We start from the raw sequence: 14,786 nt of genomic DNA, 5'->3' as shown, positions 1-14,786 counted from the left end.
TTCACTGGGCATGCTTTTGGACCCTTTTAGCAGCAAGCAACCCTAGTGACAAACATCAATTTTCCAAACAAGTATTTTTTTTACATTGATTAACTGTCAGTCTTTATTAGCAATATTGTCATTTAATATGTTTGTACCTAATGGTCATGGGAGAAAGATCTTACTTTAACCCATGTTTTGGTGGAATTATACACCAATGAAAAGTATCAAAAGATAAAAAGAAACAATGCAAGTTTCATAGTGTATTTGAAGACCTTTAATTTTTTTATTAATAGATTTGCTTTTGCATTTGATACAAACTGTGTAGGTATGCATATATGAATACATGCATGCATACATGTATATGAATACAAGTAAATATTGCAAGGAAGCACATTTTTTACAGCTATGTCTACAGCAAACAATCTTGAGTGATTCTACCAAAATAAAAAGTGATACAAAGCCCCAAAATATACCCAGTGGGTATTTGCAGAAATTGTTGAGTGTTGCATGAAGTTAACATAATGTGTATTTTAAAATGTGCATTTTATGTGCAACATTAAGTTAATGGTTCTTGTGCACATATTTTTCCAAAAAGTAAAACATATCCAATATGAATCTTAAGTTAATGGCTTTAAACTTTGGGAAATTATTAGGAACTTACTTAGTGCTATACAGTGCCTTGCGAAAGTATTCGGCCCCCTTGAACTTTTCAACCTTTTGCCACATTTCAGGCTTCAAACATAAAGATATAAATTTTTTATTTTATGTGAAGAATCACCAACAAGTGGGACACAATTGTGAAGTGGAACGAAATCTATTGGATTTTTGAAACTTTTTTAACTAATAAAAAAATGAAAAGTGGGGCGTGCAAAATTATTCGGCCCCCTTGCGTTAATACTTTGTAGAGCCACCTTTTGCTGCGATTACAGCTGCAAGTCGCTTGGGGTATGTCTCTATCAGTTTTGCACATCGAGAGACTGAAATTCTTGCCCATTCTTCCTTGCAAAACAGCTCGAGCTCAGTGAGGTTGGATGGAGAGCGTTTGTGAACAGCAGTTTTCAGCTCTTTCCACAGATTCTCGATTGGATTCAGGTCTGGACTTTGACTTGGCCATTCAAACACCTGGATACGTTTATTTGTGAACCATTCCTTTGTAGATTTTGCTGTATGTTTGGGATCATTGTCTTGTTGGAAGATAAATCTCCGTCCCAGTTTCAGGTCTTTTGCAGACTCCAACAGGTTTTCATCCAGAATGGTCCTGTATTTGGCTGCATCCATCTTCCCCTCAATTTTAACCATCTTCCCTGTCCCTGCTGAAGAAAAGCAGGCCCAAACCATGATCCTGCCACCACCATGTTTGACAGTGGGGATGGTGTGTTGAGGGTGATGAGCTGTGTTGCTTTTACGCCAAACATATCGTTTTGCATTGTGGCCAAAAAGTTCGATTTTGGTTTCATCTGACCAGAGCACCTTCTTCCACATGTTTGGGGTGTCTCCCAGGTGGCTTGTGGCAAACTTTAGACGAGACTTTTTATGGATATCTTTGAGAAATGGCTTTCTTCTTGCCACTCTTCCATAAAGGCCAGATTTGTGCAGTGTAAGACTGATTGTTGTCCTATGGACAGACTCTCCCACCTCAGCTGTAGTTCTCTGCAGTTCATCCAGAGTGATCATGGGCCTCTTGGCTGCATCTCTGATCAGTCTTCTCCTTGTCTGAGCTGAAAGTTTAGAGGGACGGCCAGGTCTTGGTAGATTTGCAGTGGTCTGATACTCCTTCCATTTCAAGATGATCGCTTGCACAGTGCTCCTTGGGATGTTTGAAGCTTGGGAAATCTTTTTGTATCCAAATCCGGCTTTAAACTTCTCCACAACAGTATTACGGACCTGCCTGGTGTGTTCCTTGGTCTTCATGATGCTCTCTGCGCTTTCAACAGAACCTTGAGACTATCACAGAGCAGGTGCATTTATACAGAGACTTGATTACACACAGGTGGATTCTATTTATCACCATCAGTCATTTAGGACAACATTGGATCATTCAGAGATCCTCGCTGAACTTCTGGAGTGAGTTTGCTGCACTGAAAGTAAAGGGGCCGAATAATTTTGCACGCCCCACTTTTCATTTTTTTATTAGTTAAAAAAGTTTCAAAAATCCAATAGATTTCGTTCCACTTCACAATTGTGTCCCACTTGTTGGTGATTCTTCACATAAAATAAAAAATTTATATCTTTATGTTTGAAACCTGAAATGTGGCAAAAGGTTGAAAAGTTCAAGGGGGCCGAATACTTTCGCAAGGCACTGTATACTGTATAATACTGTTTGTTTTTGCCACATATTTTGAAGTGAGGCAGTGAGAATTCAATTAAAACAAATTTTAATCATATCAACAAAAATCCATGTCCTCATTCATTTTCAAGCTTGAAAGAATGTGCAGTCTTGTTACAACAGCTTGCTATTCTAATGTTCTTTAATTTTGAGTATATAAGCACATAGTGACAGGTTGTAGGATGGCTTTAGTGTATTGGATTAATGCTTCATCTTCTCCCCCTTATGTGTCTTTGAATTTTGAGCCAGAAAAATACTGATAGTGTATAAATATAATTTGAAGTATCCCTCTCATAGTTGTTATAGGTTCTGGCAATGCTCATAAGATTGCTGTAATAGAGCTTTACAGCACGTGTTGCTGTGAATGGAGTCAGAATGGTCAGTGTTATAGCTCATTTCTCATTTTCTCATTTAAAAATAATTAATGTCAGTTAAACATACATTTTGAGAGTGATTTTTCCTTTTGCATTTTTGTTTCAGCTGTTGCTCTTATTCTTTAACAGACAGTATATCAGTGAAGCAGATTGACAAACCATATGCCACAACCAACTGGGACACTTCAGATTGATCATATTCCACCTGGTCTTTTAATGGAGAATTCTATTTCTCAACTAGCACAATGTCTCGCAAAGAGCTGCTGCTGAAATGATGTACTGTATACAAGGACACTGAGTAAAGGGATGTTAGTTTCTATGTTACTTAGGGGATACTGCCCAGTCCTGGAGGGATACAATCAGTGTCAAGTCACTGTTAGGGGTAATGTAGGCAACTCTGGATGACTATACTGTAGCTAGTCATGAGAAAACAAGCCCATGAGTTTTTTTTTCCCCCACTGAACTATTCCAGATACAGACTATAGTACACAAGTGGTACAAGCTGTTATTGTTAATTTGGCATAAATAATACTAAACGTTTTTTTTTTAATGCTTACTCGTCTTTATATGTGACCAACTGTTCCAAAACAAATCTATTTGAGATTAGTTCCAATATTTAATTTATTAATTGTACTGACAAAGTAAAAGAAAGCCTTAAAATAATGTTTCATAGGAGTTTATCTGATTTTGTAGCTACGTCCTTATACAGTCAGGATATACTGTATGTAAAATAGATTTACACAGGTTATTTCTATTTTGTGGTATACAGTACCTATAATCTATAAGTCTTTTACTCTCCATACCACATATCTGTCTTAATTCCATGTGCAAGGCAATGTCTGAAATTAATTTATTTTGGTACTTTCAAATGTTTGCATTTAGTTTTTTTTTTTAACACAGTAGCATGCAATGACAAATGGAGTTTCCATATATATTTAGAATCCAGACAGAACCTTCCTACCAGTACTCAAGTATTAGAAGCATGGGTATCTGATTTTTAAGGACTTTACTTTCAAGTCACAATTAAGAACAATGTGCTTTTTTAAATTATATTTTCCATTTTTGCAAAAGCATTTTTATGCAGTTTAGCCTCTTCAATGTAAGATTTGTTTCTCCTCCAGATAATTTCTTTATTTGTTTAAATTACTTGTTTCTTTTGACAAAAAAGCTTTCTTTTGATTTATGAACCCAGCAAAAGAAGACTTCAGAGCAAGTAGCAAACCATTTAAGCTAATCATTTAGCTCATACACTCCCTGAAGAAAATTGTCAGCTCTCAAAACAGAATTATCTAACAATTTTAATCTCACTAATCATTTGGTTGTTTTTGTTGTTTAATACTGCTCAAAAGTGGTTGATTGCTTTCAACTGTGTACTGTGCTTTTGTAATTTTGACCTCTCTCGGTTTAGGTTTTGTGAATTCAAACTCGTTTGAAATGATTGTAATGGAAATTTAATTTACTGTCAGTGTTGTTATTGACAGCAGCACTGGAAGGATAACCAGAAACAAACTACCACATCTTATACAATATTCAGTGGTATACAGTTATGATTAACTGATTTTTCCACTGTTTGCTGATGACGCATACAATCCAGATCTTTTATTTTTATTATTATTTCTATTTTTTGTACATTGACAGTAATCCATCTACCTCAAGTGTCAATGTATTGACAGCTCTGAGAGTATGTGGGCAGATGCTTACAAGTGAAAGAGTGGGTTGGCAGTAGGTGGAAAGTTTTATGTCCTCCTAGCACTTCCTGGTTACATTTCATTCATGTGAATTTGAATCTTAAGTTGGAAGAGGAAAAAGCAGTAATGTGTGGCTTGGGTTGAAGAGATAAGAGTACACTTCATAGCCTCAGACAAAGACATAAATAACATCAGAGGAGCTGGGATCAGATGCTGCTTGTTTGCTCTGCACTTTATGATCAATGTGGCAGTGAAGCACGCTTTACATAACCTGAGCAGAATTTATGCAGATGCTTCCTTGCAACTGGGAATGAAATTTAGGATGTACAATGTTTGAAATGTACAGTTCTTGATTGTTAAATGTATTCATTTTTCTGTCACGCTGCATGAAAGTCAAAATTTGCAGATACCAAAATACCTGCAAGACATTTGCAAATATAAAATTACTTTATTATGTCACATTCTTATAATGTTTTAAACTGTCTTGAACTGTGTAAAGTATAAGTTCAATGTCCTGTGAATATCATATATTTTGTACAGCATCGTGATGCAATTTCATGGTGATGTTTTTTTAGTAGTTAGATTTTGGTTAGAGGAGTGGCTGATATATGATTATATCTTTGCATAATCCCTTGAAAAAATAAATAACACAATGCTATATACATTGCCTTGCAAATGTATTCTTATTACCTTCTTCTTGTTTTTTGCTTTGAATATATGGAGTAGGTTGTGTACGGTATTATAACAATAACAAATATTAACTACTAGTTCAAAGCATAAGGAATGCAAACATTAAAAGGAACTAAATGTGAAAACTTTGAAAGATCTGAATATTTTTTCAAGGCTATATGGTTTAAAATGAAAAAATAGGAGTATTTTTTTAGGTATATCAGTTTCTAAAACAAAGGATTAGTTAGGTTTGCTGTTGTTGTCTTATAAATATATTTTATTAAAATATATAGATATCTAGATAAAACACTATCTATAGATAAAACACTATAATCAAAATGAAAACAAAATGCTTTTCAATTACACAGTGAAGAACATTCTAAAACATAGCAAATGTATTTCAGAAATGGTTTCAACTATACTTTAACCCTGCTGTCACAATTATATATGAGAAACCTTTTTCAAGTTGTATGCATTGCAACAGCAGAAAAGGAGTACTATTTCTAAACATTCCTTAGACGTATTATTCTGCAGACCTTATTAGCAGTTGCTCACTGTAAAGTTCCTCTGTGCTGTGTAATCTTTCCTTTTAAGTGTTTTCTGTATTCTTTAGAAATGAAATGTTCTGCCAGCAATAAATAGAGGAATTTAGATGCCATAAAATATTTTTAAAATAAAGCTTCTGTTTCCATTGTCTATCATATCCACAGTATTTGGAGAATATAGGCCTATAAACTAATAAAAAATGGTTTGAGATGACTGGACAATACTGTCAGTTTACAAACCAAATCTTTGTATGTGTAAATAGAAAATGATGTCAGATAATTCTGATTCACATTAAATATCATGAAATAATCTGTACCCAAGAGGAATTTTGTTTAGAAAAGCAAAAGAGCTAAAACCCAAAACTGACAAAAATGAAAAAATAAAGAATTTATGATTCTGTGGTTTTGGAAAGGACCTGCATAAATTGGCTTCCTTCTACTACAAAAGGGGTTCAAATATTCATCCACTATTTATGTCAAAAACTTCTACAAAAGATATACAGGCTGAAGGCTGAAGAGGATGAAGTTTCACTTTTAGGCACAAATTAACTTTACTTTCAATAAAGAGCTTGAACAAATATCACATTTTAATAATCCTCCTGCCCATTTCTACTTTTCATTTAATCTGCCCCCTGTCCAGCCCATCCGTGATTCTTTTAGAAATAAAACCTGTTGATGTTACTGAATACCTTTTTGGCAACATCAGTTGTTATTCAAACATCTTCATAACATGTCGATAACACCCCAAAGTACTGTTATTTATGAACTGGCGATGTCTTGAGTTTTTGTTATGTGGCAATGTCTAACAGAACCAAACTACAATCTCATCTTAAATTAAAAACCTTGTTTTGTCTCTAATGTATCCAAATTACTTTCTGAAGAAAACATTTTGTTTTCAACATTTTGTGTTTGTGTTAGCTATGATAAGAACACAGTTATTGACTACTGTACAGTATATTTCTGGAAGGTGTTCATATTTTTACTAATTTATCTTTCTACTTTTACCAGTTTTCAATTACTTAATTACTTTTTCGGAAAGCCCTGTGTGTATTGTGATATTAACGGCCTGATCAAAGCCTGCACACAATGATTCTGAAATACAAATTGTGTGTGTGGGGTGAAAATTACAGTACAGTACACAGATTCCAAAAATTCTACAAATAAAGTGCCACAAATTTGCTGGAAAAAAAGGAAAAGTACTGGAGCAGCTCTCATGCAGTTATGTTCCAATTTGTCAATTTTCTATATCTTATACAGTATGTAAGTATGGTATAGTAATTATTTATATATAACTTACTATATAAATAATTAATTTGTATTAATATAAACTTATACAACATAACAATTAAAATAACACACTACTATAGATATGGTTCTTTAAATGACAGTGACAGTTTACTGTTTTGTCATTTAAGTGTTCAGCATTAGTAGAATCATTGTCTCACAGTGTGGTAATCCAGATAATCTCTTTGTCAGATTTTGGTTAAGCCGTGCACAAAAAAATATATCACAGCATCTTTCTTTGTGCAGGAACATTGAATGTCCATTGTCTTCAAACATTTGCAGGAAACATGATTTTGCATCTAAGTCTCCTATTCCTACACAATACAATTTCCATTGTCAATATGGTACCCTTGTTACTTATCTATAAATCATAACAATTTTAGAATCTTGCATATTATTTTCTGTATTTTTTTATTATTTTCTATATTTTGTCTTTTTCTTTGTTATAGATGTACATCTATATAGATGTACTAAGATGTATAGACGTATCGATGGAATTCATTATTTAGCCTAATTATCTAAGGCTAAAGTGCAAAAGCTTCCAGTGTTTGTGCACACAAGGAAGTAATGTACTGTATATGTGGATGCACAGTTCATTAAATTCTGTTGTAAATGTTACTGTATTTATTCTGTCCCAATATAACTTCCTTGTGCAGTTTAGACATCTTTAAAGGTTCTTCCTAGGACCTTTGATGTTTTGCAATTGAGAACTTTCAACTTGGTATTAGAGAAGTATATCCTTTCTTCTTTTTTCTGCCGAAGCCATTTTCAAATTTAGCCAGACTGTCTACTGCAGACATTTTTAATCAGCTGCAGACATTCTGGTTGCAGTCATTTCCTGTGCATTTCTTTGTACATGGTTTACAAACTTCCACTGAAGTCAAAACAGCTATAGTCTGGGCGCACTGAAAAGTTAAGACTGCATTGTTCCATCCTTAAAGTATGTGCCACCACTTCATTCACAAAGTTCGGAAATTAACTGCTTCATTAAGCAACTCTGGAACATTAACTAGAGAAGGTCCTGTTCAATCCACACTGTCTTCTTCTGTTCATCCAGGATTTTGTCCTTGATAACTTTCAAGAGGTCCTCAACTCCACTCCACGAATCAGCTTCCACTGTAGCATAGAGACAAGGGAGGGACTCCAGTTCCTTTTCCTTTGAGCGACACTTTCTCAGAAACTCGTCCTCAGAATCTAGCTTTAATGGCAGTCTCCTGGAAAGAAAATGATTGAATGATATTTAAGTTACATTTCCCTGGGTGGAATGGTCAATTCAAACTTGACAGATTTTCCCACATCTTTTTAAAAATGAAACCCCAAAAATGCCCATATATGCGTCATTTGGTTTGATCAAAAAATGTGGGATGCACCCTATACATGCTTATAATGTTCTCTTATCAAAATGACAGCATCTTCTAGAGAGTTTTCTGTTACTTTCCAAAGCTTTGACCTTTAACTATTGGGCTTGTATTTACTGTTATCCTTTTTCCTATAACAAGCCACTTTTAAACACTGTTTGAGGAAGGATTAATTGACTCATAACAGAAAAAAGTCCAAAATGAAAATCAAACAGATATATTTTTAGTTAAAAAATAAGAATTACAAATGTTTTGGGATATCTACAGTAAACAATTGAAGACAGAGAACCTCACTGGAAAAATCTGAAAGAATGCAGGACTTAAACTGAAATGTGTTACAAAACATATGATATGCACCTTTGCTTTACAATTTTTCTACAGTTTAGAAAATGTAACCCCTAATGATGCAGGACTATGCAAGCAGCACTGGCATACAGTATAATTCGTAAACCACAATAGTAACTGGGTTTTTTGTTCATGGAATTTTCTTCTGTGCATATAAATTAAATTATTCAAACAGCACCAGTACCTGAATTTCTTGATGTTCTTTTCACAGACTTTGATGTAGATGATGATGGGATAGATTTCCCTTCGGATCAAATCTTTTGTGCAGCTGAGTTCAGCTTCCAACAAGCAATGCTTATTCTATGGAACGAGAATTCAAATCCATTCTTTAGGTCTTTTTAAAAAATGCAAAATCAACTGAGGTAACCACAATCTCCTCACAAAGACTAAATTGAGTGTCAAATGTACATGAGGATACTTGCTGTTAGAAAAAGGTGCACTAGCAGTTTTAAAGAATCTGTTTATCTATTGTACAGCACTAGCTGTTGGCCCAAAAGAAGCTACATTGGCAGTAATGCCCTCCTGATGGCCACTGGATCACTCTGATGTTAAAAGATTTTGGCAATACCTTGGCAGCAACAGCTTCAATGTTTTCTGTTGTGATACATTCATATGTATTGGCATGCTTCTCTTTTGAATATATGATAGGCTCTATCTTTTGCTTCTGAAGAAACTCTTCCTTTGTCAGAATATCTAAAAGGAAAGTAAGGGGACAGACTTGACTGTACAATAGCAGCAGAAGTACAATAACATCATTGCAAAATACTTGAGGACATTATCCCTTTGGAATGTTTATGAAAATCAAATCCAAATTAAAGTACCACTATTTTTGAATAACATTCTATATGTAAGGCATATCCTGGAAAAAAATAATGTTAAACATTAAACCACGTTAAACCTAATTAGCCATGTTGGTTCAGATTATTTCTCCACTGCTGTTCTAAGGTTGAAGCTTTAATGTCATTTCATATTATGCTATATTAGGGTGGTCCAGCAGTATTTTTTAATGCTTTTATACCACATAACTTCACACTCATCATATAATCATACATAAATCTTTATCCTTTATATTCGGGATTAATACACCGTCACATACAGTACTGATGCACATTCTTACATTATTCATTTCATAGTCCCTTTGTGTCTTTTTTAGGCATGTGTATTATTTTGTTATTACCTGGCTTGCATATGTTGAATTCCATGGCTCCTCCTAAATTGAGGAACTTCTGTACAATAGTCTTGGCCAGACTGTTTGGTGCAAAAAGGACAGGTCGTTTACGCTGGCAATGATGCGGAGTCACCAAGCTGTATGGAATCAAGTTTAAACTCTTGTTCAGGTCATTCTCTGTGTCCAAGTCTGAAAGTTCAAAACACACGACAAATGAAAAGCATTTCTAGGTTGCAAAATGTAATATCATGCTGCAGTCTATGAGGCAATAACCTTTGCTAACAATGTATTGAAATTAAAAACTCAGATTACAACAATAATCTCAGCAAATTACAAACTCTTTTCAGATATGCAATTATTCAGATACAAATCTGTCTTTGACAAGGGGTAGAAAATGCTGTCCAAAGTTGTTTTTTTGCATTCAGTAAAAATAAGTAATATAGGAGAAAGTACTTAAAGTGTAAATGTTTTAAAATCTGATTTTCTCTGTGTTTTATGGAAAAATTATTTACCAGTTATAATTCAGACACAACAATAGGCATTGATGTTTCAAAATTAGATTACAGGAGAAAGGTGCATTGCGCTTGAAATCAATACTATATGCCCAACAGTCCTCTCTATAGCATTCTCTTTATTTTAAAACACTTTTGAAATAACCATTTTGAAGCATAATAGGTACAGTCATGCCTTAGTTTGAACTTTATTTGTCACTGTACCTTAATTAAATTCTTTAAGAAGTATTTTAAGTAATATATCTTTGATTTGGGACTCTCATATTATTATAAAGGAAGACATTACTCTACAGAAACCTTGGTGTCATTATTCATACAAAGAATCTGACGGTGTTCACAAGGTGCCCAATTATATCTCATCGCTGGGATCATGTAAGGTAAGGAAAGATTACCATCTGTCTTCACTGATTCAAAACTGGGCCGTGGAAGTGAGGAGGTCCCAGCACTAACGATCCTCACTCTCTCTGTGCTGTTCATCCTCTTATACTTGTTCTCTGTCCTGCTTACAAACTGAGGGAAGAAAGATTTTTGTAATTCAATTGAAATTGTAATTAGACTTAATTAAAAATTGTAAGCATACTTTATTAAAGAGGGCAACCCTTCCAAACCCCTTCTCCAAGAGAAACAATCTAAGTTTGGTGTTTCCCAAAATTCAGGACAAAACAAAGCTCAGCATAAGTTACCACTCAGACAACTGCATATGAGGCAGCGTTGATTAAAATACAAGCTATGACTACCAGATCATCTCAACACAGTCCACCAAACCAAAAGGGTACCTGCATCAAATGTGAAGTTTTAAAGTAAATGCAGCCCACCTTCACTTTGAGAAGGTGACAGCCCACAGATCTATTCTGTGGCTTCGTAAATGGAGATCTAGATTACGTGGTGCTCTTACTTGTAAGATCTGACCGATGAAAAAGCTTGCCCTAGACAGACGTGGGCTGGATTTTGGATCTGGGGGAGGTGGAGACTCCTCTGGCTGCAACGTATTCTGAAACAAAAGCAGAGGCATTTAAAAAAATTCTCCACTCTATTTAGAGTATATATGAGGACATATAATAATAATAATAATAATAATAATAATAATAATAATAATAATTGCTTACACTTATATAGCGCTTTCCTGGACACTCCACTCAAAGCGCTTTACAGGTAATGGGGACTCCCCTCCACCACCACCAATGTGCAGCATCCACCTGGATGATGCGACGGCAGCCATAGTGCGCCAGAACGCTCACCACACATCAGCTATCAGTGGGGAGGAGAGCAGAGTAATGTAGCCAATTCATAGATGGGGATTATTAGGAGGCCATGATTGGTAAAGGCCAATGGGGAAATTTGGCCAGGATGCCGGGGTTACACCCCTACTCTTTTCGAGAAACGTCCTGGGATTTTTAATGACCACAGAGAGTCAGGACCTCGGTTTTACGTCTCATCCGAAGGACGGCGCCTGTTTACAGTATAGTCTCCCCGTCACTATACTGGGGCATTATGACCCACATGGACCGCAGTGTGAGCACCCCCTGCTGGCCCCCTTACATATAATGTAAGTCTTTAATATGTAGGCACCAGGGAAAGAAATCACCAAGAGAAATACTTCTGATAGTTCTGAGTGACTTTTTACTTTTTTAAGTTCCTGTTAAGGATACTTAACATGTTACATCTATTTCTGTACTGACTAAATGGTGATGTAACTAAAGACAGTGAATGTTTTTCCACTTTGCATTAAAAACGCAGGGTGTAAAGGTTTCTGATAATTGAATGGAGTTCTTCCATTTTTGTAACATTGCTTTAAATTTGCTTGTAACAAAGTCCCTGTTGTCAGGCTGACCAATAGCAGCAGGAAATTCCCTTACTGAGATCCTTTGACAAAGGATTGGGCTATTGTCAAACTCTCAGCTTGCTAAGAGCTAGGCAAAATTAACAAACTTACCCTGAGTGTACGCAGATTTTCTGTCTCATCTCTGCTCCCTCTGCACATTAGCTTCTGAATTTTTACAAGAAGCAGCTGCTGAGCCCTGAGGAATTAGGATTAAGCAAACCTCATTATAGAACATTCTTCTCAATGGTTTTTATTGTCATACAAAAAATATGATACAAAAAAAACATTTTGGCACATACAGGTTTTTTCTGTGAAGAAAAAGCTTGTTGGAAAAATATTGTTTTTTTAAAAAGGAAAAATAATTACTAAGTCAATATAGTAATATTATTCTGTCTGATAAACACAAAACACAAAAGCATTTTAACGATATCCAAAGCACTATGGACAAGGCATTTGTTGAGAGAGACACAGGGAGCTCCAGTGGAAGTCTCGGGAAGAGACCGGACTGTAGTGGAAAATGGTTAAACTCTCAGGTTAGGATTGAGACATCTAGGAATAGAGAACAGCTAGACATCGATGATTCAGATTGCCAAGAGCACGGAAGCTCTCATTAGAGTAATGGCATTGGTTGTTTCCATGTCTGCTCACTGGTAAAAAGAAGACAGGTGTGGAATGAGACTTGCCAAATGGAATCAACCAAGATTAAATACTTGTCATTGCTCCTCTAAAAACAGGAAACTACTTGCTTACCTACAAAGGTTAAATTGTGGGTTAATGTGGCAGATTTCCTCCCACACTTGGCTACCATACAGGAGGCTCTGTTACATTCTGTTGGCAATTCAAGGTTACCTCAGCTTGCTTGAACCCAACTCACTCAGTTGTATCAGGACAAATGTACACTGCCACATGGGCAGTTCTATTCATAACTACGTGCTCAAGATCCACACCAAACTAACAGTTCTACGGGTTGAGCCACCTGGATCTTTTTAGCATCTTATCAATTTGAAAGCAAAGGTCTTTGTGACACACTACCTGGAAAAGCTTGGGATAGTGCCTTTCTCCAGATCCTTGTCTGTAAAGGGGTCGACTCGTGCACACAGCCATTCACACTTGTCTTGGTACATGGTATCCAGCACATGTACAATCTCGTCGCACTTCATGCACATAGAGCAGCTGTCAGACTGTCCTGAGATATTCAGGTTCAGTCGAATGTAAAAGGAGTCTCCAGATACCAGGGACCCATCTTCCAGATCTTTCATCAGCTTCCTGTAAGCTGAGAGGAGAACAGTTTGCTTTAGGCCATCTGAAGTAAAATCAGTAACAGGGGCACTGAAATTGAACAGAAAAGCCTTAACACAAATATTAACCATGTTATTGTAATAGTATAACTTTTTTGACTAATTGATGTACAGTACTTAACCAGTTTAGTTTACTCCTACAGTGGACTCCAGAAGTATTGGTACAGAACAGTCAAAAGAGTTTGTAACAGATGTGAAATTTAAAAAGACATTTTGTATTGTGTTTCTTTCAACCATTAGGAACATAATTTAATTTTGTGCTATTTTTTATTTAGGCTGGGTTTTAGGCCATTTTATTTTGGTTGAATTAACTGGATCTTGCTGCTGGAAATTACATTCCTGTCACTGCTTTGCAGTACTTAAGAGACTTTGTATCATAGAACATTACATCCCAGAATTTAATCCAAGCAGGTAGCACAGAATATCTGTGTCATCAATCATACAGTACATAGTGCTTTCCAAAAGAACTAGTCAAAACTGTTAAACAACTTAATACAAATAAAGATACACTGCATCTTACCATCAAAGTTGGATCTGAAATGCAGTTTGATTGTTCCATTGCACCTCTGCAGTGTCCAGCGAGCCTCTTCTTTAGTACAAGCATCAAGAGGGACCTTCTGGTTTTCTCCTCTTATACAACCTTCAAGCTACATTGCAGGAAACAAAATGAGTCCAAAGGTTTGTAGCTAATACTATTAAACTACTGTACCTAGACTGATATATATACAGTGATCATTAAGAAGAAATACGTTTTGACTTTGGATAATTATTTAAAAAATTCAAAAGATTACAGCACTGTAGTAAATGTGTATGCATCATTATTAGAGCAATAATTAAATATAAAACTCTATGCAAGTCACATACTCTAGTCTCTCCCAGGCAAAACACAACCTGCATTCAGCATCATTAAGTAAATCAAAACACACCTTCACTCACAGTTATCATCACTAGATGTAACCATTGACATCAATTAAAAAAAGTTAGGAAAAATAAGTTTGATAATTCTGGTCCTCTGTACACCTTAGAGCCTGACAGGTCTGTAGTAATACTTACCAGCAGGAGATGATGGCCCTCTCTCAGCCCAGCCATCTCTGCATTGGAGCCTGGCTGGACAGAGGAGACAAAAATCCCACTGTCGTTTCCTCCAACTAGAGTGATCTCTGACAACAGAGAGTCCCCAGGAAGAGAAAGATCCTGCACAGGCCTCAGGGTATTGCTGACACGGCTGAATGAGGTAACTGAGGGCCTAAAGGGCCTGGAACAAGAAAACATTCAGAGAGTTTTGAGACATAACAGGCATTCGCTAAGCATACAGTATGGACTGCATGGACATTTTTTAAATTATTGACGATTTCAGATATTTGATAGAAAATCATTATAAAGCATTTCTTATGAGGGAGATTATGGAGTGAAAA

At 35.7% G+C, this 14,786-nt stretch overlaps 1 protein-coding gene across 2 annotated transcripts in view; it reads right to left on the bottom strand.

Moving 5' to 3' along the window:
* Nucleotides 1-5,288: 5,288 nt before the first annotated feature.
* card11 (caspase recruitment domain family, member 11) overlaps nt 5,289-14,786 on the bottom strand; it is a 62,183-nt gene continuing 52,685 nt past the window's right edge. For both annotated transcript variants that reach the window (XM_088612164.1, XM_088612165.1), the window contains exons 15-24: nt 14,425-14,626; nt 13,892-14,018; nt 13,106-13,346; nt 12,185-12,269; nt 11,147-11,242; nt 10,644-10,761; nt 9,749-9,928; nt 9,140-9,264; nt 8,756-8,871; nt 5,289-8,082 (exon numbers count right to left, since the gene is read on the bottom strand). In XM_088612164.1, the coding sequence (XP_088468290.1) occupies nt 7,878-8,082; nt 8,756-8,871; nt 9,140-9,264; nt 9,749-9,928; nt 10,644-10,761; nt 11,147-11,242; nt 12,185-12,269; nt 13,106-13,346; nt 13,892-14,018; nt 14,425-14,626 (1,495 nt within the window). In that variant the 3' untranslated portion in view covers nt 5,289-7,877. The remainder of the gene's footprint in view (nt 8,083-8,755; nt 8,872-9,139; nt 9,265-9,748; nt 9,929-10,643; nt 10,762-11,146; nt 11,243-12,184; nt 12,270-13,105; nt 13,347-13,891; nt 14,019-14,424; nt 14,627-14,786) is intronic.

This window comes from Lepisosteus platostomus, chromosome 19 (assembly GCF_059453375.1).
Source record: "Lepisosteus platostomus isolate fLepPlt1 chromosome 19, fLepPlt1.hap1, whole genome shotgun sequence".
In the NCBI taxonomy this organism is placed as follows: Eukaryota; Metazoa; Chordata; class Actinopteri; order Semionotiformes; family Lepisosteidae; genus Lepisosteus; species Lepisosteus platostomus.
This window is presented reverse-complemented; position numbering and strand designations above follow the sequence as displayed.